The sequence below is a fragment of the Bidens hawaiensis genome, unplaced genomic scaffold, assembly GCF_021521415.1.
Source record: "Bidens hawaiensis isolate Kalapana, Puna unplaced genomic scaffold, B.hawaiensis_p1.1 tig00001032_1, whole genome shotgun sequence".
Classification (NCBI taxonomy): Eukaryota; Viridiplantae; Streptophyta; class Magnoliopsida; order Asterales; family Asteraceae; genus Bidens; species Bidens hawaiensis.
In genome coordinates, this window is record NW_027491060.1 from 1392547 (window position 1) to 1420014 (window position 27468).

The 27468-nt window shown below is 33.5% G+C and overlaps 3 protein-coding genes across 4 annotated transcripts; 1 reads left to right on the forward strand and 2 right to left on the reverse strand.

Annotated features, from left to right (window-relative positions):
• Positions 1-6606: 6606 nt before the first annotated feature.
• LOC143553052 (uncharacterized) lies at positions 6607-10781 on the reverse strand. Of its 2 annotated transcripts, none has more exons than XM_077043124.1 (7): positions 10614-10781; positions 10390-10507; positions 10185-10286; positions 9936-10060; positions 8721-8995; positions 8544-8634; positions 6607-7103 (listed from the first exon to the last, which is right to left on the reverse strand). In XM_077043124.1, exons 1-7 carry the CDS (start codon positions 10725-10727, stop codon positions 6771-6773), a joined length of 1158 nt encoding a protein of 385 aa, XP_076899239.1. In that variant the 5' UTR covers positions 10728-10781; the 3' UTR covers positions 6607-6770. The 2 variants fall into 2 exon arrangements, with proteins under 2 accessions (XP_076899239.1, XP_076899233.1); XM_077043118.1 differs by having other exon boundaries at positions 10369-10507.
• A 1394-nt stretch (positions 10782-12175) lies between these two features.
• LOC143553070 (serine/threonine-protein kinase MPS1-like) lies at positions 12176-14986 on the reverse strand. The gene is made up of 4 exons (XM_077043135.1): positions 14963-14986; positions 14283-14483; positions 13959-14120; positions 12176-12842 (listed from the first exon to the last, which is right to left on the reverse strand). The coding sequence occupies exons 2-4, from the start codon at positions 14451-14453 to the stop codon at positions 12270-12272; spliced, it is 906 nt and encodes a 301-aa protein (XP_076899250.1). The 5' UTR covers positions 14454-14483; positions 14963-14986; the 3' UTR covers positions 12176-12269.
• Positions 14987-18559: 3573 nt separating this feature from the next.
• On the forward strand, positions 18560-23155 carry LOC143553080 (pathogen-related protein-like). Its single transcript, XM_077043145.1, has 5 exons — positions 18560-19035; positions 19647-19779; positions 19854-20081; positions 22593-22666; positions 22869-23155. Exons 1-5 carry the CDS (start codon positions 18862-18864, stop codon positions 23010-23012), a joined length of 753 nt encoding a protein of 250 aa, XP_076899260.1. The 5' UTR covers positions 18560-18861; the 3' UTR covers positions 23013-23155.
• The last annotated feature ends 4313 nt before the right edge of the window (positions 23156-27468 follow it).

Genomic DNA, 27468 nt, shown 5'->3' on the forward strand with positions numbered 1-27468 from the left:
ATATGAGAGAACATTGCGTTATCGTTTCAAACAGTCATGTTATGCCGCTATTATATCTTCGTATTTTGTTCTCTTGTATGATCAATTCATTTACCACTTTTGGTGGTTGTGATCTCGTTATTAACATGAATATAGTTAAATATCCGATGGTCAATCTTACCATTAACATGACCATCAGTACAATATTATCAATGATCACAACGATCAATACATGTCACATTCACTTCAATGAATGGAGTAAAATAAAAAAAAAACTTTTATATCTCTGACACGTGATATGGAATTATCAAACATGTTATACTCTTTCAATAATATTGCTACTTCAAGATCATAATTGAGGTGCAACATACATAAATTGTCAACTAGTTTTTCCTCATAAATAATCTTCTCATAACATTAATTGAGAAGTAATTGCATGTTTGAGTAATGCAAGATTATCGAGCTAATATGTATATCTTTCAATAATGATATTTAAGGAGTATGACACTCCAACTGTTATATCAAGTATATATTTGTCATTAGAGTGTTTTGTACATAAATAAATAATGAAATACAAGGTACAAATAAACATATTGTCACATTGTACAATACATGGTTATATAAGAGGTCACCATATAAATGAGTTATAATAAACTTTAAAAACAAGATTTTTTTTATCACGTATAATCAAATATATATAGTTTATATATCAGCATATCATGGTATAAATAATTACATTTATATCTTACACATAAATATTTGTTACTCTCTAATGTGAAAAATAAACAAATACTACGTGATTGTTTCCAATAACATCGAACAAATGACTTCCTTCTTTTTTATATATAATGTATATAATTAAGAAGATTTCCGTTCAAAAAATAAAGAGGATTTAAAGAATCCCTATTTTCAACTTTCCATGTTTCAGATAAGAAATTATTCAATTTTTAAGAAACTAAATAAGTAAACAATAAATTTTCTTGATAACCATATTGACTAAATCAAATTTATTAAATGATAATATAGCATTTTAGTTTTCTAAAGGAATTAAGATAAGAATAATATGCAAATAAATTTTGAAAAGTATTGCAATTCGTATTCACAAAATCCCGTATACGAACCAATGATCTATATTTGAGAATTTGTAATTAGCCAACTGATAAACAGACTTTGATTACCGAGAGTAATGTCCAAAAATAAAGTTAATGTAAAGGAAATTGTTTTTATTGTCTCTTAACTATTTGTAGGTCAATAAAAGGTTTTGATTTCATCAAATAAAATTGGGTCTTGATTTCCATATAATCGCTTCTTGGTAATTGTGGGAATTTAATTACCAAATTACCATGTATTCAAACAAACAATAACTAGTCTCATAGACAAATATTCGTAATTTATATTATTGTCATAGATTGTTAAAAGTATAAAATGATATCAAAAAATAAATGTGTAAACACATTATATAATAAAGTACTCATATATAGTCTAATAAAGATATTCATAAACATTGTTTATATTTATCAATTTTTCTATATAATTGCAATCATATAAAATCAGCAAAAAATATTTCATAATATAAATATGAACAGTAAATATATTTAGCTATTTACTAATAAATACCACAGAAAATATTTTTATATAATAACAGAAAATTCATATTAAGGTTCATAACATATCGTCCTCACTTCAAAAGGCATTATAGTAACACTAACAGTTAATAGCAATGAACATACATCAACAAAAGATTTAATATTTGTCAAGTAAACACAAATTATTATATGTATTAACAGTAACATTAATAAACTATAATTTAAATGATAGATTTAATATAAGGGAGGAAGTGATATTGGAACGTAAAGATTTTACATGGAGAGTGTGAGTATTGATAAAAAAAAATCTAATATAAAATTGATAAATCAAATTTTAAATCATAAATTCAATTACTAAATAAGTAAGTATATCTTGGTTCAACTCATAAATGTCTAATATGGATCACTTAGAGATAATAATGAACAATAATATGTTAATTAACAATACCGAGTAACCTGATGTTGATGTAGTCCATGTTGATATTGTCCATATAAGAAGTTCGCTTAAAAAGACTAAATAAAAAATTATAGAGGAAGCGGTTGAAGCCGTTGGCTCGCAAAATTGATATTCCACCACAAGATTGATGTTGTGAATTTAAATAAAAGTATTGATTAGTGATTTTAACGTAATTTTATACACATATTTGAATATATAGAAATAAAACTTACTTATAGGATACTAGAATTGAACATACACTATGATTGGCATAAATTGTAGAAGCTTCGTGCTGATAACGTGTTGTGAAACTAGCCTAATAGCCAAGTAATATGACAAAGAGATGTATGAAGAAAAGGAGAGATATTATTATTAAGGTGTCTCTAACAATAAGATACAATAGAGTATATATAGGAGAGAAAAAGTTGTAGAAGAAGCTAGTCTATTTTAGGTGTTGATAACCATAATAATCTATAATATATATAAACGAAGACACAAAAATCCTACGTGTCGCGATGTGGTCGCTCCCCCTTTTTTTGGAGTCACCAGATTTGCTTGATTTTTAAACGGAGGCTTCTCATGCATTTGACCCGAATTCATGGGTATGGGTCTTACCAAACCCAGATATTCCTTAAACGGGTTATAACATCTCATTAAATTAAAATTATTCTCATCAAATTATTGATGTAAAAATCCTATAAAATAGGATATACTAAAAATTAATATCTTATTTATTTTAAAAAGATATATATATTATTTAAATTAAAAAACCAATTTTATAGTAAAAAAACGGGTATTGGGTCTCATCAAATCATAAGTATATTAGTAACTTTCATAAATATTATTATAATTAAAAACCAATTTTATAGTTAAAAAAATGAACGGGTCTTGAGTCTCATCAAAACCATATAGCTTTTAAACCGAGTTATAAAATCTCATTTATTTGTGATACAATTTATCATTAAACCATAAGTATATTATTACCTTTCATACAATAGAAAAATATAAATTCAAAAAATAAATAAATATTAGAACAAACAATATAAAACAACTCCGTAATACGGGGGATAAAAACTAGTAATATATATAAACGAAGATATAAAAATCCTACGTGTCGCGATGTTGTCGCCCCCCTTTTTTTGGAGTCACCGGATTTGCTTGATTTTTAAATGGAGGCTTCTCATGCATTTGACCCAAATTCATGGGTATGGGTCTTACCAAACCCAGATATTCCTTAAACGGGTTATAACATCTCATTAAATTAAAAATTATTCTCACCAAATTATTGATGTAAAAATCCTATAAAATAGGATATAATAAAAATTAATATATGATTTATTTAAAAAAAGATATATATATTATTTAAATTAAAAAACCAATTTGATAGTAAAAAAAAAATAAACAGGTCTTGGGTCTCATCAAACCATACGTATATTATTAACTTTCATAGATATTATATATAATTAAAAAACCAATTTTATAGTAAAAAATATAAACGGGTCTTGGGTCTCATAAAAACCATATAGCTTTTAAACCGGGTTATAACATTTCATTTATTTCTGAAACAATTTATTATCAAACCATAAGTATATTATTAACTTTCATACAATAAAAAAAATATAAACTCAAAAAATAAATAAATATTAGAACAAATAATATAAAACAACCCCCGTAATACGGGGGTTAAAAACTAGTAATATATATTCATAACAACATTAAGAATTTTGTAAGAACTATATCATTTTTATACAGAATACTACATGAAAGGCACACAACTTTAGACAAATTTAATTTCTATATATATTTTGATTATTTTTAATTAAAAGAAAATAGTAAACTTCTTTATTTGTATGCATTATAAATGGATTTGTATAGGTTTCTAAGTCATAAATTTGTACGTGCACGTCAAGTTTAGTACCATGTAGACAACTCTTGTGAGTTGTGACGGGTTAATTAACATAGCCTTCTATTTTAGATGATTTTTATACAACATTTTGAAAATTATCAGATTTATAACCTCTTCTAACGAATAGGTACCATTGTTATTTTAGGTACATGTTCACCATGTTTTATCATTTGTAGCCCAATTGACATATGAGGGGATGTCAAGATTTAGGATGTAGACAGTAAGGTTTTAGGTTCGAATTCAATCTTAACTGGGTTTTACCGTAGTAGTCCTTAAATTGGCAGGCTTTCCTCATAACAAAAGATGGTAGGCTTGGGCTACCAACGTTGTCTGTCAACATTCACGGGTGTCTAGGATATAGGACCGCCTTTTGCCATTGGATTACCCCATAAAGCGGGCTTTATTTGGTAATTATCTAAATTTAATTTAGGTCTTTCACCATATACACCACCAAACTACTCAATAAAATCCCACAAAATTGAAACCCCAAAACCAAACAAATCATAAATTAAAACGCTGAATCATTTTAACCCATGAATAGAGTGGGTACTTTTTTTTTATAAAAATAACTTATTTTAACTAAGACGTGGATGTAAAGGACTAGCATTGGCCTCCGGGTGAATAACTAAATTTTCTACAACAATTTATTCTGGCTAAACCCATTTTACTCAAACCAAATCAATACATCTTCAGGAAGGCTTAGATTGACCCGAATTCATGCGTTTTGATCCGAACTAATTTTTCTTAAAACCCAAACCTGCGTAACCCGTTTACCAGTCCTAGCTCTAGAGGGCTAAAGCCAGGGCCAGTTATGAGGCAGAGCTGGGTGGTCGACCGACCCCGGCCCGACACCTCGATAGACCCGATTAGTTTTTTAAAATATTCATATATATATATATATATTTGAAAAAATCATGTTTTTTTAATGTTTAAACTCAATTACTCAACTAATTACTCTGCATCTAGCACTGGCTAGACCTCATACAATAACTGTCCTAGTTCTACCGTATCTTTTGTTTCATTTCTTCTGCAATAATTACAAAAACTTCTTTTATTATGGATCTACTACTAGAAATTCAATGCGTAATCTCAGCATTCAATGGGTATTCCTGAATAATCTCATTTTTCAATTATTGAATCATTTCATTTTACCAAGTTCAATGTTAGCGAGATTAGTCAACATTTTTATGTTTCGATGCAACAACAAGATTTTATTTGTAACAAGTAGTTTTGTTGGTTGGATAATTGGTCACATTTTATTCATGAAATGGATTGGATTGCTATTAGTTTGGATACGGCAAAATCGATCTATTCGGAAGTACATTCGATCTAATAAATACTTTGTGCCAGAATTTAAAAAGTCAGAATTAAAAAAAAATATATGACTGGTATCTTTAGTATTTTCACGATCCTCGGAGACGGCTTTGGCTGCCGCACATGCCAAGGTTTTCAACTAATTATGATTCTTCATAAAACATATATATACGTATTATGTGTATGGTGAATCAATTCCACCAAACTTTTTTTTATTTTATATACTTCATGACTTTTTCAGAAATATTATACAACATAATCAAGAATTTACGTCTGTGTATCTGTTGTGTGTTTTTGTTAAATGAAATCAAAATCACATACATGCATAATGAAAAAAATATTACAAATACAAGAATATGTAAGCTTGTAGTCGGTCATTTTAAAAAAACAAAGGTGACAACTTTGACCTTTTTACTTAAATTCAGTCAATTTAGGAGGTTATCACTTTCCTGATTGTCAAACATATATAACTTTTACTTAGGGTAAAAAAGCATGTTAAAGTCTCCAGTGTTCTCAGTTGTTTAATAGCCATTAAGAGGCTACCTCTTAATGGTTAAGAGGTAATCTTGGGGCTGTTTGTTTACATCTGAATGGAACCATTCAGATGTAAACATCTGATTCATTCAGACTTCAGACTGTTTGGTTTCAAACAGAAAAACATCTGAATGGTTAAAATTAGGTTTGAATCATTCAGACTCATTGTTGTTGCTGAATGGGACAGAGGTTCATTCAGATCTGAATGAACCAAACAGCCCTTTGAATGGTTAAGAGGCTATCTCTTAATGGTTACCTCTTAACCATTCAGACTTATGGCTACCTCTTAACCATTAAGAGGTTATGAATTTGATTACTAAATTCGAATTGAAATTTTGAAGCTGGATTCGAATTTGATTACTTAAGTTGAGCTGAACGGAATTGAATTTCAAGTTATTTGAGTCCAATTCAAACAACACCCCTAGATCTAATCCATGCATCTTAAATAGACCGACGACTTGCCTTTTATAGGTAGGGAACCATCACGAAATCTAAGTTGCAACAACGCAACCATTGATGAAAGAGTGGTTGTAAGTTGTAACCATCGACAATTATTCGATTACATCAACACCCTTAATAAGTACTCCAGAAACTCGGTTGCTGCTGCTGATTGGCTGTCAACACTTAGTTACAGTTGATCTCCCAAGTTCCTACTGATGAACCAAATTACTACCGGTCCTAGTTACTGCTAATCAGTAGTAAATTACAACTACCACTCATGATTCACTTATATCAATCAGTTGCAACTTACTAGTTATGACCAGTGATAACTGATGACCAAGTTGTTGCTTACTTCTAATGATTAGTGAGTGATGACCAAGCAGCCATAATAACTGTTAACCAATTTCCATGTACCTCTCCATCAATCGTACAAATTCGAAATAACTTTCAATGGCTTTTTAACTATTTTTCAGAACATTTTTCCACCATGGGTGCCACTCGTTGAGATTATACATCAAACACGTTATCATTAAAATGTTAAAAATGGAAGGTTTAAATAAAAATATATGCAAAGTTAACTATAATTCGGGAAAATTAGAGGAAGTGAGAGACACAGCATCTCAAATCTCCCATTTTCCCAATTTTTAGTCATATCAACTCTAACTTGGAATTCTAAAGGGCTATTCTTTCCTGGTTGCAGCAATGATTTCAGTAGTATTAACCAAAGTGAGTAAAAATTTGGACCTGGCCTGCATTGATCTTCCACGGGTTCGTTTATCGACTGACCACGTGCTTGTTTTTGGTAGCTGGAGTGAACGCTCTCGGCTTTGATGTTTCCAAACAAGATTTCAGCAGCCTTGTTTTTTATGACAAGGGGAATATGTGTCGAGTTATCCCATACATATAACTGCATATCAAGATCATGTAACACTTTAAATACTTATTCACAAATGTAAATATGTTTTTGTATTAATATATATCATTAATTCCTAAAAATTTGATAAAATTGTACATATAAAGAATATCTGATACTGTACTAGACAAAAAAGTTATGTGAATACTCGAAATACATATAAATATGAGCACAGATGAAATGATGAATCATCTAACTCGGGTTCATTTCACAGTCAGGTTCAGCTGGTTTCAACGTAAATTAGGGCTTAACCGCTAATTTGGTTTGAAGAAAATAAACCAAACCTGCCAGATTTTATGGTTTTACGGTTCGGTTTAAAAGTTTTAGACGAAAATAATTTTAAAAACATAATTTTGTATTAATATTTTAAAACATGACTTCATATTCCTGAAATTAAAAAAATAAACAAATAATAACTCTTAAACGGGCTGGCTTTATATTCCAAACGACGAAACTGTCAAACCATGAATTGGGTCATATATATTTCAAAAGGGACGACTTTCTTTTGTTTGAACGTTTTTGCCTGTTTCGGTGATTTATGAACACCCCTAGTTTCATGGTGTGTTTTTCTCGCCTAAATGGGTCAAATAGGTAAACATAAAAAAGATACACTAAAATGAAAACAGGTTAAAAGGGTCAAAATCAGTGTCTTCACAATACAAAAAGCCTCGTAAATTTAAATTGTTTCATTGCAAAAATTAAATTATCATATTCGAAACATAAATCAGTTATAACTTTCAAGAAAATAATACAAAAATTCCACCCGGTTTGACCCATACAAAACATTATCCGTTTTGACCTGCACATTTTGCCACCTCTAAAAACATTTATCAAACCTAGGCTTGTAATCGAATCGAACGAGCCATGTTTGTGTTCGTTCATGCGACGTTAACTGAACAAACGATCGATCATGTTCAATTAAACGAATATGGTTTTCTTGTTCGTGTTCGTTCGTTAAGAAACCGAGTGTGTTCACGTGTACTTGTTAGTAGTATTAATGAACGCCTCACGAACATACACGAATAGACACAATTGAACATAGATGAACGAACAAACCGAGCAAACACCAATTAAAATTAAACGTGAACAACAATCTGTCAGGCCTAAATAATAAAAATCAAAACTAGACTAAATTGTAGTTGATCTAAATATATAAGATATAAACGAACGTAAAAGAACAAACTTGAATACATAAACTAACGAACATAAATGAATGTAACAAGAGTAAATGAACGAACATAGACAAGCGTTCACGAACACAAATGAACAAAAAAGTTTGTTCATTTTCGTTCGCTTATTAAATAAACATAAACGAACTTCCTGCTGAATGGTTTACTGAACGTTCGGTTCGTTTACAGATTTGATCAACCCAGAACTAAAATCCCGATTATGCATCTAACATTAATCGCTTTGAATTAAAAAAAGTAGATATACCAAGAAAGGCCTATATATCAAGCCTACAACATGAAGCCGATTTGAACTTATTTGACAATACAAAGGAACAGTTTTCTCTTCAATTCTCGATCTGGATTCACAAAGCATTAAAAACGTTTTAGTATTATCAAAACCATATATCAAAAAGATAACTAAAAATCAAAACTTTATGCATACCCAAATTCTGAATTTAGAGGGGCCCCACATAACTGGCAGCCTGTGCAAATGAGATCTTCGGTTAGGTTTCTATAAGCAGATGAGCATATTCTGCTTCTGATAAACATTCTTTCTTCCTCGGACTCAGGAAGAGTCATAGGTAGAAACATTTCACTAACAGAAGCAAAAAAAGACGCATTACATGAATCGGTTAGATTTGATACTTTTGCTAGAGATAAAGATTCCTTATGCTGTGTCTCCTCGGGGAATTTCCAGTTTGCTGATATTTGATTCCTCTGAAGCGAAAGTTAAAAACAACTTATTTAATATCAAGCACAGATGTGAATTAACCTTGGTTTTAAAAAAGCGCGCCTTAGACGAGCTGAGGCAAGACCCTCATCACTTTTGGCTACTCAAGGTGACCAATGTTCAAAAGGCGAGAGTGAGGCGCAATTTTTAGACAAAAATCAGCCTGAAGCGAAGCTAAGGCGCATACCTTTTGTATGCATGAGGTTTTTATGCACCGAATTGTTGTAAAATAATTATATAAAAACCTTATGCCTAGCATACGAAAAGCGTGCGCCTTTGCGCCTTGCACTACGATTTTAGACCCCGCTGCTTTTGTTTGCTTCTCGCTTTATAAAACCAAGATTTTAACTCCAATTATACTGCGTTTTTACTGCAAAATATTTACTGTGATTTTTAGCTTTTTCCTGCAATTTCCAGCATTTTTGCAGTTTTTCTGTGACTTGCAGCAGTTTTCATTTTACTGATTTTTTTCATTTTAAAAAGCAGTAAAAAAACTGCTGAAAATTGCAGAAAAATCGTAATAAACACTAGAAATCGCAGTGTGATATTGTGAAAAATCACAATAAAAAATGCTTAAAAAACAGTCACTTCCGGCAGTAATTGAAAAAAGCAGTAAAAACTGAGTTAAAAAAGAGGCAAATATGAAATTTTAGAAGTCTGAGAAAAAAAAGGAGTAAAATGGTCATACCATGAACTCTTTTTATCAAACATATTAAAATAAATATACATACTATTTTGATTTTTAAAGAGGGATATATATGATATTTGGAATTTTCTTTGAATAAATATGGTATTAAAAAAAATTATAACGGATCCGTGGGCTAAAGACATTAAATTATAATGATAATAATAATCTAGATGTTTAACAAAATGAAAGAACAAACACAAGCACAAAAAAAGAAGTGAATATGCACAAACAAACAATACCTTGAAACCATGTGATGGACGCTTAAAAAGAATCGGTTCCACACGCAGCACCCATTCGATAACCTTCTTAAGCTTTTCCTTAGACGCAATTCCAATACTCTGAACCTTCATCAAGTTGTCTACACCTATACAAACATATTAAAACCTCCATTTACTAAACATTTGTCATGAAGGCATATAAAAACACTGAAACTATTAACAAAACAATTTAGTAATCTGTTTTGCAAATGTTAAAGGAACCTTGAAGACCTTCGGAACGTATCAATTCGTAACCGTCAATCAAGCATTTTATGGAAGACTGGTGAACTGTTCTCGCCTCAACAGCATCACCAAATTGCGTCACTTTCACATCTAACAATATATTAAAAATAACTTGTAACTAAATAAAATCTAAGAAACTTATAAGAATCAATATTGAAAGTTTGAAGCTTACTCTGTAACAAAATGACATTACCGGCGTTCAAAACCGATTCGGAATGTTTGCCCCAAATCGATACGGGGAAATAGGGCTGTGTGTCGTCTCCGACTTGAATGTCTGTTCTGATTACTTTGCTGCCGCCTGAGGTTTTATACTGTGGAATAATAATAATAATAATAATAATAATAATAATAATAATATGTGAATGAAAAGTTAGTTAGTTAGTTAGTTAGGGTTTGGAAAGTGTTAAAAGTAGGTACCTGAAGAGGAATGGATTTGTGAAGGAGGACGAGAAGTTGGACGAAGTGGCCGATGTGAGAAGATGCTTCCGACAGATCGATTAGAGGTCCGTACCATCCGATTACTGCTGCCATATTATTTATTCTTTATTCATCGTCTAATCTTGCCGCCATTTTCTGTTATTTATACCTTGTGTTGTAAGTTAAATACATGTAAACATGTTTTTATAGCCAAACGTTAGCTCGGTTAAAATAACATAGTCTGGTCAGAGTGGGGTGTCGGGGTTCTCCAAATTTGAAAAGTGCAGTAGTCTAAATACAAGAAAGTCGTCGTTCTAAAAAAACTCACATAGCAAGCTCATTTGTAACATCTAGCTTTAAAAGAAACCTGAAAATGCATATTTTCTTTACTTTTTGATTTTATTAGAATATGTAGATTTTTTTATACGACTCATTTGTACCTTAAAAGTTGGCTCAACCAATGCTTTGCCCTCGTACGGAAAAAAATTGTATCCGCCAGTGAAATGTGCTATAATACATGGACGGATAAACCTTACATAATGTATGTCTTTTTCTTTTCATGTTTGTTATAAGCAGGATGACGTGTCGATCTAGTTCGACAATCACATATAACAAGCTAGTCAGGGGCGGATCTACGTACCGTGTTCCGGGTTCACGGGAACCCACTGAGTTTCGGATTTTATATTGAATGCCTTTATAAAATATGAGAGTGAGCCCATATATATTTTGTGAGTGAAGTTCATATTAGCAAATTGAATCCATGGTCTAGTGCTAAAGACTCTTCATTTCCATTGTTGGAACTCAGGTTCTAATCTCTCTTCAGCCGTTTTTTTGTTTCTTTTCAGTATTTTTTTATTTGGTCCGACCACCACCCTCCGCCTCCTCACCACCCTCAGTCGCCTCCCCTTGACCCTTCAGTCATTCAATGTAATCCTTTGTTATTTTTATGTTTTGACTTTTGATTCCAATATTTTTGTTTATCTGTTGAAATAAGAATTAGAATTAGAATTAGAATTAGAATTAGAATGAAAAATGAATGAATTATTATGTTGAAATTTGTTAATTGAATTGGACAATTAGTGATATAGTTCTTTTGCTCACTAGCTTCAATTTGTTGTGACTCTCACAAACAAACGTCATAAAACTTTTAATTTTTTATACGAAAGTATCAAATTTAATAAATGTTGTTGGTGAATCTTGCAACTGAATAGATTTGATAAAAGAAAGTCATGGGGAAATATTAAAATAGATTTACAAACGAATAGATTTGAGTATTTGACCATGGTATTTGTGTTATGTGTTTTTAAATTTTCTAATGTTGATGCTCGTTTTTTGTTATTGTATCGTATTTTATTACGTGAAATGTCGAAACAACATGAGCTGTTGAACTGACCCGAACTTCACCGAATAGTGAACCCACTGAAAAAAATTCTTGGATCCACCACTGAAGCTAGTTCGAGAATAAACTTTGAATATCCAGCCTAGTATTCCAGACAAGATGATGAAGATGATTTCAGGTTCAACAACTCTCTTTTTTCTCGGGTGAATCACTAGAAAAAATATAATTAATGCATTTTTATTGTTTTATCAAACTAGTCTTATAATCTATTATAGCTTAATCACAACATAAATACACAAACAACAGAATCATGATCATCATTTTAAGCCTAATTCCGAACTAGCTAACTCCTCCAGTTGACCACAAAGCTTCTTCATCTCATAAAACAAACCCGGCACACGTTTCTTTTCTATTGCTACCAACTCTTCAGTTGTCACATACGATAATGGGTCGTTAAACAGTTGCTCAAGTCGGGTATACGACATCAAAGCTTTTGGATTCTCTGTACAAAATTCAGAAACCAACTGAGCAAGTGCACTGTGTTTATCTTCACGTAACGAAACAGGAGGCACAAGAAACGGGTGTTGAAGAAGTTGTGGTATTCTCCATCTTTGGTCACGATCCCATGCCAGACACCTTTTCATTAAATCAAGAAGCCGCGGATTTGACAGAGGCTCATATCGGATTTTGTGATCAGGATCTGTAACAACTTTAAACTTTGCCCAAAATGTTTTGTAATCTGCAAAGGGTGATCTTCCATATACCATCTGGTAAAGTATGCAACCGAGTGACCAGATATCAGATGGACGACCACATTTTATTATGTTGCCCTGTGCGTCGGTTTCATTGCACATGAATGCCTCGGGGGACATGTAACTCAATGTACCTACCTGCAGAAAATGGGTCAGTCGGTCATTATTCTTGTATGCGTTGAATTGACCCAAAACAATTTTCTTCCATTTTTCAAAAGTAGTTATTATGTAAAAAGTAATTAGAACTTTATTATTTCAATATAAGCTCATGTTTTGATTAAATTCTTTAGAAGGACTGAATACACTCAGCGACTTTTGGCCCGGTCAACCGATTTCACAAGTTGACTTATTTTTATTTGACGGACTTTTGAACTGTTCGGCGGGAAGTTCTTTTATGTCCATCTATTCAATTAACAAACAAACATGAACACATGTCTTGTTCGTGTAGGTTCGTTTACATTCTTTTATTTAGTGTACTTTGGACTTCAAGTTGTTTTAACATAGAATGATTCCTTTATGTTCGCTCATTTATGCTTGTTAGTTTATGTATTTTAAGTTAGTTCGCTTACTCTTTTTTTTAAGTTTGTTTGCGTGCATTCGTTAATATATTCTTTTAAAACTATTTAGGCTTGTTACAATTTAGTCTAATTTTAATAAGTTTTTAAGCCCAAGACATTGTTGTGCAGATTTACTTTAATATGGTTTAGATACTGTATTTGTTTTTTATATGTTCGCCTGTTTACGTTCGTGAACTGTTCGTTTATGCTTAACAAATGAAGGCAAACACGTCCACTTTCTTAACGAATGAACACAAACAAGAAAAATCCGTCCGTATTCAACCGTTTTTTCAGTTCAAGTTAAATGAACGAACACGAATATGCTTCCTCCGTGTTCATTTGGTTTGTTTAGAGACCTAGAGGTGGCAAAATGGGCAAGTCATGCATGAGTAGGAAGATCAAAAATCAAAAGCGTAACTCTGAAGCAAAACGGGTCACGTTAACCCCGAGACACTTTCTGTCCAATTCTTTTATGTTTTCTACATATAAATACCATCAGATATGATTACAGAAATTATATTATCTCAATAATCTAGTACTTTGAAGTTTGAATAAAACAAATTAGAAGGTTGCATGCCTTATATACACATTATGTGACTTAAGATTTTCGACCCCCCTTTTGACCTGTTTCCTTTTTCGATATTTTAAAATTTTTACCCCTTTAAAATAAAACTAAGTAGGTTGTAGATAGACTAACCTGAGAATCTCGTTGAATGTTTGTTGTATCACTCATAATTGCTTTGGCAATACCAAAATCAATTAGCTTTAGGGATCCTCTAACAAGGAGAAAATTAGCTGGCTTCAAATCTGAGTGCACAATGCGTTCCTCGTGTATGGTTTTGACAGCTAAAAGTATTTGCTGGCATTCATTGAAAAAGACATTACATATTAGATTCTTTGCAACGTATACACTTCATAGTCTATAAACTTCAAAATCATTTCAAGTTCTGTTTTTCTATCACTCTAAGCAAATTTCATTAAATGATTAGAAAGAAATGTTTCAACGAAATTATAAAGGTACCTGAAAATAAAAACGAAGCCAGTTCTCGTCCAAGGTCAACTTTGAATCATCCAGCTCTTTCCATTTTTGGGACAACATGTGAGCCAGATCAATTTCACCATATTCGAGAACCATGTATATGTATCCATCATCCTTAACTTTCCCATCTTTGTTACTCTCACAACCACTCATAACTTCCTTCAGCAAACCCTTATCTGTCACCTAACAAAAACAGCACATGTTAGCATGGCACCATGTAAATTTTCATGTATTTGAATGAAAGTGATATGAATGCAGATCATGTGCAAACAAGATACATTGTTTTGTTCTTTCATATGCTACCAGTATAAGTGACAAATTAACTGATCTTGTCTAGTTTTTGATAAAAGGTGTTGGCCTTAATCGTGTTTTATTCACATGTAATTGACAAGTGTGAAGTGGGTTCAAAACTTGGGGGCTGTGGAACTAACCGAATGGGTCAAGGGCATATGAGTCATTTAGTTTGTTTAATTTGGGTTTATGTTTGTAGGGTCAGTTTGGTAATTATTGGTTTAAATAGAGTATTAAACAGATCATAATTTGGCAATTTTCTTGTGGCCTAACCAATGGATTAATTCACATTATAAGTTGCATGTACTTCCATCTACTTTTCTATGAGCTAGAATCTAAAGCTTTCTATATTTCATGTCGAGAAGAAATACCTCATAATCAATGAGTTGAATAATGTGGTCAAACAGTCAAAAAGGAGTTTAAACAGTCAAAAAGGAGTTTAAACGAGTTAAAACGAAGAACCATGACAATTGAGGGTTGAAACGGAATGAATCAGTAGAAGAACCGGACTAGAGGGACCTGGTCGCGTAACGCGAACAGGAGAAGGAACCTCGTCGCGTGACGCGACGGGGATATATTGTATCGCCGCGTAACGCAGCCAAACTCCTTTATCTCGTCGCGTGGCGCGACGATCACCTTTTTCTGGAAGATGCTGACGTGTGGACGGGTTTTTAAAGCCTCAATCACTATTTAAACATCTTTAACTTAAAACCTAAGGAGAACATAACACCAGCCGAATTAGAGAGTTTTTGGAGCCATCTTACGAGTCTTGTGGTGATTTTGAAGGCAAGAGAACATCCGGTGAAGAGATAGACGTTTAAGATCGAAGAATACGGGTTTTATCGCCTTTAATCTTTCTTTCTTCATTATTTCACCATGTTTTCATTATTATTTGTTTTGTTTGATTTAGACTTTAAGATGATAGGCTAGACTTCATGTCTACCTAGGTTTGATGAACATGTTTGAGACTTGATTCTTGCTTTGGATAATTGTTTGATTATGGATTTCGTTATTTAATAGTAAAGACTTGGTTTTGTTTTCATGATGCGTATAAGTATTTATTATCTTGATTGATTATTAACTATTGCTTCACATAGATCTTTTATCTTTTGATTGTGTTCTTTAGATTTAGGGTTTATGTTTAAATCATTACTTGGTGTTTTGATTATTGTGATTAAATGAGCCCATTAGATCATAGAAGCTTGTTGATAGTTAGTTAGGGTTTTAAATGTTTTGCTAAATTCCAAAAGTTGTAAGGTGAGGAGTTGTTCATGTGTCTTGGTCAATTGCATGCTAGGATAGTAGTGACAATATTCTTGCTTATTGTGTTGATCCATGTTCATGATGTCATGTTAGCTTATCAAGTTATCTAGAGTTTTGTATTTCGTAAGATTGCTTGCTTTAGATACTATTAATTAACCCTAATTGATGACTTTGCGGAAATCAATAACACTGATTGCTTAATAATCTAATAATTGTACTTTGGGATTTCATTTGATTCAGTCAAAGGTCTTTAGGGTTTGTTAGATGAATATGTTTAGAAATCAGTTTCTATAATCATGTTATTTGTCCATTGCTTGATGATTGTTGATACATGGGATTTTTACCTAGGTAGATTCCTTCTCTTATTGGTTTCGATTTTGTGTTTAATTGCTTGTTTCTCGTTTGCTTGTTTATTTACTTTCTTAGTTTAATATTAGTTTAAAATTAGTTTAAAATCCCCCTTTAAACATTAATAATAAATAGTCGTGTCGTAAGTTGAGTCTAATTAGTTAATTAACGTAATTTATAGAGTCCTGTGGGTTCGATATTCCGGACTTACTTAGCTTTAGTACAATTGACCGGCTCACTTGTCGGTGTTTTGTGTAGTTGAGTCTTAGGTCTAGTTTTTATTACTTGTTTAATTTAGTTAATATTTAATTGACTGTTTTTAGCACATCAGAGGCTATGACTGGTAGGAATTTCTTAGGAACAGAACTAATTAGCTTTATAACAATCACCTTATCTTTGAGATTAGAACCGAGAGTTCTTAACTTTGCTCTCATGCCAGTTAACTTACTTTCAAACTCATCCACGGTCTCGTTCTCTTTCATATTTAGCATCTCTAACTCGTTCTTTAATGTTGATAAACGTGCTTTCCGAACCCGATCTTCTCCTACATACCAAACCTTGATTGATTCCCACACCTATTTTACACTCGGGTATTGTGCAACCTGCATCAAGATATCTTCCGGTAGTGTTTGAAAACTCATTGCTTTTGTTGTAGCAACCTTCTTCTCATCTTCTTCTTATGTTTTACTAACCATTCCCCAAAGGCTATAAGCCTTCAAGATTTGCTCCATCAAAATTGCCCACATGGTGTAGTTTGTTTATGTCAACTTAGGGCATTGTAGGGACACATTGCCTTGCTCACGAACCGGTCCAACTTCTTTGTATTCCGCCATGCTTTAGTGCTCTTGCGGTTTCTTACTTCGTTCTTGCTTTAACTTGAAAACGAGTGTATTGCACTTGCTATAACCCAAACTGGAGTTCTTGCTCTTGCTTATGATCAGATGATTAGGTTACTTGCTTCGAACTTGCTTTGGCTAACTTTCTAACAGGTTTTCTTGCTGAACGTTCCACTGACCAACTTGCTAATCAGTTTCCAGCCTACTCGCTATCTGGTTTTTCTTGCTCCTGACCCACTTGCTAATCAGGTTTTCTTGCTGCAGACCTACTTGCTGATCTGATTTTTCTTGCTACTTGCTTACATAAACTTAATTTTCTAACACATGGATTCAAGAAGAACATGTTGCCTTCTTGCAATATTATGCTGCTTTTGTTTTAAAAAAACAAAAGAAAATTACTTATCGGCACTTGCTTCACCTTTTGGAGTTAATTTACCAACTACTAACTTGCTTGATTGCTTTCGATCGATTGCAGCCACAAATTTGAGGTGCTGGCTTCCAAACTTGACCAAATTAATTCTCTTTTAGTTGTTTGTCTTTTTTGACATGCCTACTTGCATGCTTAGTTCTTTTGTAGTTATTGATTTGCATGCTTCCTTTTTCTTCCTTTTTTTTTTCTTAAAACCGTGTCTGCAATTCCTCGTACCTTAAGTCCGGTCTTTCTTCTTCTCTCAGCTTGCTTTGAACAAGAATATCAAGAGCATAAAAGCTCTGATACCAATTATTGGAAATCAAGCCCAAGAACACGGACACAAAATTTGACTCTTTCAAAATACATAAACCTTAACCATCTATTTATAATAAACTAACAACTTGCAAAATAAGACAACTTATTTTAGGTAACTAAATAATATTTAATAGTCCTACCATACTAAATAAATGTACCAAAATAAACATAATAAAATACTTTCACTTAAACCCTTCAACTTACGATAACATTTTTCACGATTATATCTCAATACAATATACATTGATGTATAATTTTAATTTCACACTCCTTTTAATAGCAAAATACCAAGATTTTGGGCCTAAGTTGTTTTGTGGGTATTATTAGAAGCTAGTGAAGTTGATAATGAAGAAATTACGATACTTGAATAGATATAACATTACACGAGCCTTGCAAATCTGCAAAAACATAAGCTTGTATTATTTGCAACGGCATAAATATCTAATAAATTAATATCGATAAGTACATAAAGGATGTTTGGATGATTCCTTAAATCCGGAGGTAGTTTGCAACAGAACGGATGGTGGTTTTTGGCGGTGTGGAGGTGGCTGCCATGGGGGACAAAGATGAAGTTGGGTGATGATAAGGTAAGAATTCGGCGGTGGTGGTCCAGTTGTGGTGACGGTAGTTGTTAGTGTTGTCTAGAGAGTATGATGAAGGGGAAACGGAATGGAAAAAAAAGGTGGGAATGATTAGTTGATGGATTGAGATTTAATTGTTCATTTCATTCCATTAAGTAAACAAACACCTAATTTTCAATTTCATAACATTAATTCATTTCATATTTTCATTTATCCTTCAATTCGTGCATACCAAACGCCACCTAAATCCTTTAGTTTCCATAGTTTCACTTCTTTTAAATTCGAAATACATTTGGCAAACATAATTCTCTAATCCAATTCCTGAAATAAAAATTCCCATAGCAAAGGTAACCTCAGCACACAAGTACATCCAAACACTATGTATACAAGTATACAACTAGTGCTAGCTAGCCCCCAACCCTGACTCTTATTATTTGAATAATCAATCACAAACACCTCTAGTGCTAGCTAGGCCCCACCCTAGCTCTTCCACTTCCTATATAATGTAAGATCATATGTTGTATCATCAAGAACTAACCACAATAAAGATGGATCAATATCAAGGTTCAGATGTTGACAAGTATAGATGCTTCTTGAGTGGAGAAGGTGAGAAGAACACCACATGGAAGTATGGTGCACCACCAAACTTTGATGCAGTCAACAAACTTTTTGAAGAAGGGAGAACCAAGGTTATAAATCTTTTAATTCTCTCTCACTTTTATATCTTTTTTTCGGTTCACATAAATATCGATTCAGAAATATAAAACCCATGGAACTTGTATACAACTCGTAAATTTTACAAGTTGCAAAAGTGGTTGTATGAATCACCTTAAGGGTAAGGGTTACTCGAGCTTAAGAACATCAAGTTCGGAAAATATAAATGCAAGTAGTTATGTGAATGATGCTTCTTATCTTAATCCTTATTATTTATGAACTGAAAACTGAATCTTGTGTCTTCTTCAAACCAATTACAATGTATATTATTGTAAAAATAAACTTTAAATAAATATGATAGGAAAACGACTAGTGATAAGAAATGAAAGATTAAGAAAAAAAGAGAGAAAATGTTCATGTTATGTAACTTATGTTATGTCCAACTATCTTCGTATGCTTTCTTATTTTGATTATTTCTTACTTGTACATAACACACTAGAGAAAATGAATTTGCTATACAAATAGCTTGAATAATAATACTACTAATAATACCATAATAATAAAAGTACAAAGTGTAATGTATATTTTGGTTCAAAGCCATCAAAGTTTATAATGTTTTAACTAAGTGTATATTTTGGTTCTTAAGATATGGCCAAAAGGTTCATTGGAAGAGCAAGTGCAAAATCTTGTGAAAACATGGGAAATGGAGATGTTCTACAAGGTGAAACCTGAGGATTTTAAATCTGTTGATGTGTCAAAGCTAATAGTTTCTGTTAACGGTAGAAACATAACTTCTCTTCATTTATATATTAAAGTATAAGTTGTTGATAACATATGGACCTTTTATATTCAGGTGGGAAAAATTTGACGCGTCAAGATGTAGTCAATATGGTTGGTGGCTACAATATGTTTCTTCAAACGACATTACCAGAAAAACTACGTGTATATAATCCTAGTGATGAAACAGTTGATTCGGCTCTAGAAATCTTCACGGGCACATTCCCTCGTGGTTTTGTATTGGAGGTTCTCGAGGTTTACTCGGGTCCTCCTGTGATTGTGTATAAGTTCAGGCATTGGGGATACATGGTGTGACATTCGTCAAATTTGAGTCTCGAGTATATATTCGTTTTGTAAATTTTATTTTATAAAACCGATCCAACATTTTTAGAACCTTATTTAATTATCATATAATATTATTATATACCTCGATCATAAATAAATCGATGTTTGTCACACTATAGAATCGTTAAGAAAAACATAAGGGGTTTAAAATGATTTTCGTAAACTCGTTACAAGCTTTGGAAACCTTAAAACTTGTATTAAACCATTATTAGAACTTGAGGGGCCAAAATATAACTTTTATACACCATCCATATAAATAGAATAATAACCTAACCCTAAACATAAACCCCCATCTCATTCTCTTTACTCCGGCCGCCGCCGCCGCCTCCGGCGAGCACCACCATTCCGGCCACCACCTCCAACACACACTCACACAACAACACAGCCGTCACCACCCACCCCCTGCCATTTTCCGGCGAGCCCGGATTTCCGGCGGGCTCCCGACGCCATCTCTGACCCGTTTTCCGGCAAGACCACCCACCACCTCCAGCCGCACCACCAACACTCTTCCATCTCTCGTCTCTCGGCTTTTCCGGCAGCCCGCAAACCACCACTCTCCTTCTCCGGTAACCCCATCACCTCCGGCACCCTCTCACTCCCTTTCCCTCGTTTTTCCGGCAACAGTTTCGGTGGCTGCATGCTACAGCTCTGGTTCAGGGCGGTAACTCTCAGCGACGCGGTCGCGTGGATATATTATTTGCTTGATTTCGAGTTCGTATGACCAAGTTATGAGCAAAACAAGAAAGGGTTCGTATTCCGGCTGTCGGGTCAGTTTTCCTGCTGACTGTTTGGTTTTCCGGCGACGGTGAAGGTGTTTTCCAGTGACGAAAACAGGTACAGATAGTGGAGTTCAATGAGACGGTCGCGTGGATATCTTATTTGCCTAAATCAGAGTTCGTTTGTTATGGTTTCGAGCTATTCGACTATTTCTTTTTGTAAGTATTTTAAAGGTTATAAAACTTATAAAAAATTAATATTAAATATAAATAAACTTTTTCGTATTAAAACCGAACACCGTTGTAACCTGTTTTCTCGGCTCGACTCGTTAAACTAATTTAATCTATATATATATATGTATGTATGTATATATCGTAAATATATAAATAACGAACATAACTTATTTAAACACCCGACACCATCTTTTGGGTAAAGTTGTTTACATAAAAGATGTAAATTTTTCACATGATAAACGTAAACCTTAAATCAAAATCTGTTAATTTGGAGCTTTCGGTGGTCAAATCGATCCCGGCCCGTTAAGGGGCATTTTAGTCAATTTTGGAATAATTCGAATACTCTATCTTCTGGTTAGAACTAGCTTTCGGACCAGAAGACTTTTATGTTCGTCATAATATCTTGAGTGTAGTGGTCAGAACCCGACTCCAGACTCGCAGTTCGGATTCTGAACAGTACCAGCTCGCTTAAATATTGTTTATTTCATAACTCAAGTTCTAGACATCCGTTAGACCTGTTTCCAGCGGCTACGTTCTCGTTTTTAATTGTATATTATTCCCTCAAAGTTTCAGGTTTATTTATTTTCTGACCAGTCAGCTCGCTTAACCACATCCTTAAATTTCTCGTTAACTTTATAATTTCAAGGTGAGTACTTTCATACCCCTTTTTCCATCTTCCGTTTTGGGGTGAGATTTCATACTTATCAAACTAAATGCTTTATTACTTGAACCTTAAACCCACAAACATGATTGTATACTTTACTTGAATAAATGCTTGATTTGGTGTTCTATGCTTACATTATTATGTGCTTATGTGTTTATCGCTTTTGGATGGTGGAACTATAAATCCTAGACCATTTGGCAACCCCTTTTGGCAAAGTGTCGTTAACGTAATGCAATTAACGATAACTATTAAATCCTAAACTATTTGACATCCCCTTATAGTTGGGTGTCGCTAACTTGTCTAGCGATAACTATGTTTACAGCTTTTGGATGGTGGAACTATAAATCCTATACCATTTGGCAACCCCTCATGGCAAGGTGTCGTTAACGTAATGCAATTAACGATAACTATAAAATCCTAAACTATTTGGCATCCCCTTATAGTTGGGTGTCGCTAACTTGTTTAGCGATAACTATTTTATCCAAGTTTATAGCTTTTATTTATTGTTTTGTATACAAGTTTTATGGCTTTTTATTACTATATACTTATATGCTCAAACTTATGAATTGCTCACCAACCTTTGTGTTGACAAACTTTATTTTATGAAATGTTACAGGTTTGACTTTTGTTGACTCGAGGACTTGACGAAAACGTTACCAAGACTATTAGGTTATTAGTAAAACGAATAGTATAATTGCTACTTGTATTCAGTTTGTTTGTGTGAACGGGATGTGTTGTTTATTGAATTGTTGAAATAAAATGAGTTGAATAAATATTGTCACTTTAAATAGTGTCTTGTGTATTTGGGCAATCGGTTGCACCCCGGCATGTTCCGCCGCCTTTGATCGGGTGTGACACATGGAGGGTCCATTCAAAGGTTATCAACCTACAAATGAAATAGTAGAAATTTTTGGTGTCTCCGTTATCAAGGTGAAAAAATGTTAACTATTGTACAATTATAACTAGGGTTTTTTTAAACATTCTTTAAAAACGTAATCATAGAAGTGGTAATAATTTAGAAGTCCCTGGTTCAAATCATACAAAACAGTTATTAATCTTGTTTCTTACCAAGGCCATGTTTCTCGGTAGATCGATCATCTGATTTTTTTTATTTTTTTTAAATATTTAACAGTTGGATGAACAATTTAAGATCGTGAAGCTTGAGTTCTTCTATGATAGAGGACAACTGCTTGCGGGCTTGATCAAGGGCGGGAGTGTGGCCGCCACAGGAGAGCCAAGCATAGATCTATCCTCGTCCAAATGTCCTTTGTCTTAAAGGATGGAATACATGTCATGCTTTTATGTATAAGGTTGGAATACACAACGTTGTCTTTTCTAGTTCGTGTTTGTATTATGTTACCGTAATAAATAAAGCAATAATCATATTCCTTCTATAAAAAATGAAACGCTACGTCCAAGCCTAGTGGCTTAGTATTTATCAAGGATACTTTTTCTATAAATGTTATTATTTAATTGATGAAAATTTCGATTCCAGTTCATGTAGAGGAAAATTTAATATAGAGGAAAATTATAAATTTTGTACCTTTGAAAATGTAGAGGAAAATTCAATATTGGCCTTTGAATTTACTTAAGCTCCCATATTAGGTATGTGTTACTCTCAGTCGAAAAATAAAACAAGTAAATGATATTCAAATGAAAGAATTGAATAAGAATCTGGTTATAAGTTTTTAATATAAATCTAGTTGAAAAATATAACATGACAAAGAAACACGAAACACTTAAATAGAAACAAAAAATTGGAGTGGGAGTCTAGAGCTATGGTAAGTTTAATTTCGTCAACTTTTCTTTATAGTTTGTTTCTTGTATTTGTAGCTTTTAATTAAGGTTCTGTTATTCGCTTATTTGTATTCTTGGACTTCTTGCAAAATTTAATATCTATTAACCGAAAAAGAAAATCGTGGAAGTCAAGCTAGACACTACAATACAAAGGCCACAAAAGAATAGTTCCCATCAAATGATAAAGCAGTATGTAGCTTAGCAATCCATATGTTGATAAATAAATGTGTGCATGGCAATTGCAAGAGATTCCATTGCAGCCGCCACCACCACCACCATTTGCTATTGTGTGGTGAGTGAGGTCTACACATCATTCATCATTCAAGTTTGCTCATGTACTGTTCTAGGGTTGTAATTTTCACCCAAAACTCAACTAGAATCCAAAGCCACCCAAACCCAAATTATATAAAACCGAAAGACAGTGATTACATCAAAATAGAATACAAACGGACAACAAGCTGATACACTACTCCTTTTTTGATTGCAGAACCCAATCTTTAAAAAATTATACTAGCTGATCTTGGAGTCATAACATTACTATGCATGACATGTTGAACTCGGCAAAGTAACTTTCCATTTATTTCTTTCTTTTGTTTTTAACTAGTTTTTTGACCCCTTGTGTTGTAGGGGTGTGAAAGTGCAACCGAATAAACTAACAACGTAAACACACTACTACGAAATCGGTCGTCGATTACCATTTGTTTATAACATTCAAGACTATCTATTAAAAAAGAAAACATCGTGCACGGTTCGTTCGATTGTTAGCCTCAAACAAACAACCAATCACTTTTTCGGTTTGGTTCGCTTAATTTCGAAACTAACCAAAATCTAACTTGAGGTAAATTTTTGCTTAAAAATACATGGAATGAATGCATAAATACATGAAATAAAAATATAAATATATGAAATGAATGTATAAGTACGTGAAATGTTGGTATAAACACATGAAATAAATGAAATTGAGATATAAAATATAGATAATATAACAATATGAATGATTTGGTTAATTCGAGTATTTCGGTTCGGTTATTGCTCACCCCTACCACTGTATATGCTTCATGACCATCAACCACCACAACACCACCACTACCACCACACGCAATGTCTTTCTACTTGAAAATTGTATTCAGAATACTTGCTTTGTTTATCAAAATTGTTGTTTAATTTTATCTTCCACATGCATGTAAGTTGTCTAATGACATGCCTTATAAATTATGCATAAGGTACATGAGGTGATGCATACCCACCTTTCAAATTGTATATATTTATCAATGTTGCAAAAGTCGTTAGGCGGTTCCTAGGCGGCCGACTCCCTTGGACGGAGTACTCGAAGTACTCGGGAGTACTCGGACATGATAAATATAAAAAAAATTAGTTTTTGTGTAATATATATATTTTAAATATCATAAGTTTACTAATACATATAACAAAATAAATGAACATTAATATGAATAAGAGAAATACATTTTTAAATAATAAATTATTCTAAAAGTTGTTAATCATTAATTAAAAAAATGATATTCGCTCTTTAATACTATAGAAATACTAATTATGTTTTATTTTTAAGTTAAAATAGACCCAAGTTAATCAACTAGATGTATTTCTGGTTGATGTTGACCACCTATGAACAAATTTTAGTAACTAGACGAAGTTAAAGAAACTCCCCTCGACACCATACCTTGTAGCGAGTACTCGGATAGTACTCGGCCTTGTAGACCTACTTTTACAACATTGATATTTATTATTTATTATTATTATGTTCCACATGCATGTAAGTTGTCTAATGACATGCTTTATAAATTATGCATAAGGTACCAGAGGTGATGCACACCCACCTTTCAAATTGTATATATAAATAAATGAATAAAGTGTAATTATTAATATTAAACTTAAATATTACTTAATAATACTAATTATAAATTGATTTTTACATATTTAATATCAAATTTAATTATTAGTATCAGTTTAATTGTTAATATATTAATATATAAGTTAAATATTGGATGGTCGGTGTCACAATTTTATCTTTGAACTTCACTTGAAATGTTTAATGCAACTATTTCCGGATATAAGTTAATTTTATGTGGTGCTCTGGGGGCTAGGTATACATACGTTTAGCATGGCTTTTGATTTCCACCACACAGGTTCGGCCCCTCCTTCGTTCTGGTTGTTGTCATTTTTTTTTCATTTACTTGAATACATTGGTGGACACTCAGCGTACTGGTCCTAAGATTGATCTTTGTTATTTTCTTATAGCTTATTTATTTATGATTATGCTTTAGTGTTGAAGAAACGTGGATCGACTCACTGGTAGACGATCTACTTTCCTCGGGTGTGATTATACTATTTCACCGATGGCTTTCTTGGATCTGTGTTCTTCCACCTACAAAATTAACAGCACCGTCAACTTACCCCTCAGAAAGGGACAGAGGGGTCCTCTTTGGGGTAACCCTCCGGTGTGAGAATAAGTATTTGTGGGAGAAGATAATAATATCAGAGTAAGGAAATCTGGAGAGTATTGCTTAATAACTGAATACTCTGTGATTGGATGTGATTGTGTATGTTACTGGCTGTAACTGTCTGTGATTGAATGTAATTGAATATGATTGAATATCAGTGAATGTCTCTCCTTGTGGAGTTGATGCTGTATTTATAGTGCTAGGGTTTCCACTGATTGGGCTCAGCCTTGTTGGCCTCCTCCAATTGCTCTGCGCCACGTGTCCTCTGGGACACCTGGTGCTTTCTCATTGGTTATAATCACGTGGTAGCACATGAGTTATGCTGAGTTGTCCACCTTTCATTTGGCAGCTGTCAACATCAGCATATTCTTATTCCTTAAAAAGATACCTTCTGGAATGTTGTCTGACGTGCACAATCAAGGTTACCCTAATCCTGATTTGGATAAGGGCGAGGTTGATTATGTGCATGTATGATATGCGCTTATCCTGAGGATGCGCGAGGTCTTCTCTTTATTCTCACGCGCAGATGTTTCATGCGCAGATGTGATATGCACAAGCATGTGATACGCGCCGCGCGCTGATGCGCCACGCGCATATGTGATATGCGTGAGCATATGTGATGCCTGAGCATATGTGATGCGTGAGCATGTGATGCGTGAGCATCTGTGATATGCGTGAGCATATGTGATATGCGCCATGCGCATAGGTTTTGGCTTTGTGCCTTCATAATATCTTGATTTCAAGTCTCTTGTCTGTATCTTTGTGGGTTGACCCGCCTCGCTCGGTGTTGAGGCGGGTACATACCTCTTCAAGCCCCCCCAGTCTAATGTGTGTCTTGTCTCGCTCGAGCGAGGTAAGATAGATGTTAGACTAAATAGTTTGCTCTTTTAGTAGTGGTTTTGTCTTTTTCTTCTTATCTTTCATCGTTGCGCGAAATTCTATCATTTTAGTTGAATACGAATCGTCCCTATACGTGGTTGGTTGTTGCTGACATGCGTCAGTGATGGAGACGTGTCAGACCTTTCGTGTGCTCGAGGTGCTACAGTTGCCTTTCGTGTCCCCTCAAATCGTGTCAGGGACACGTGTCGCGCTCGCGTTGGTCCGTACCTGCGAGTGGTGGCGCGTGAACTCTGGTGGCAGCTGTATCGTTTCTTTTCGTGTCCCCTCACACAGTTGTCAAGGACACGTGTCGCGCTCGCGTTGGCTTACACCTGCGGTTGAGGGCGCGTGAAGTCCGATCAGCACCAGTTTTTCTCTCTCCTGGGCCTATAAAAGCCAGCCCTTAGAGTTTTTTATTCTTCATCTTCTTGTTTATTATTCAGAGCTTTTCTTTCTTTGTCTTCTGATTACCTTTGTTCTGCTTCCCAAATATCTGTTATTCAGAAACAACATTCGTTCGTTGTCACAGTTGTATGTCTGATAGCTCAGACAACACAATCTCCCCCATCCATTGCCGTAGAAAATCGTTAGTAATGT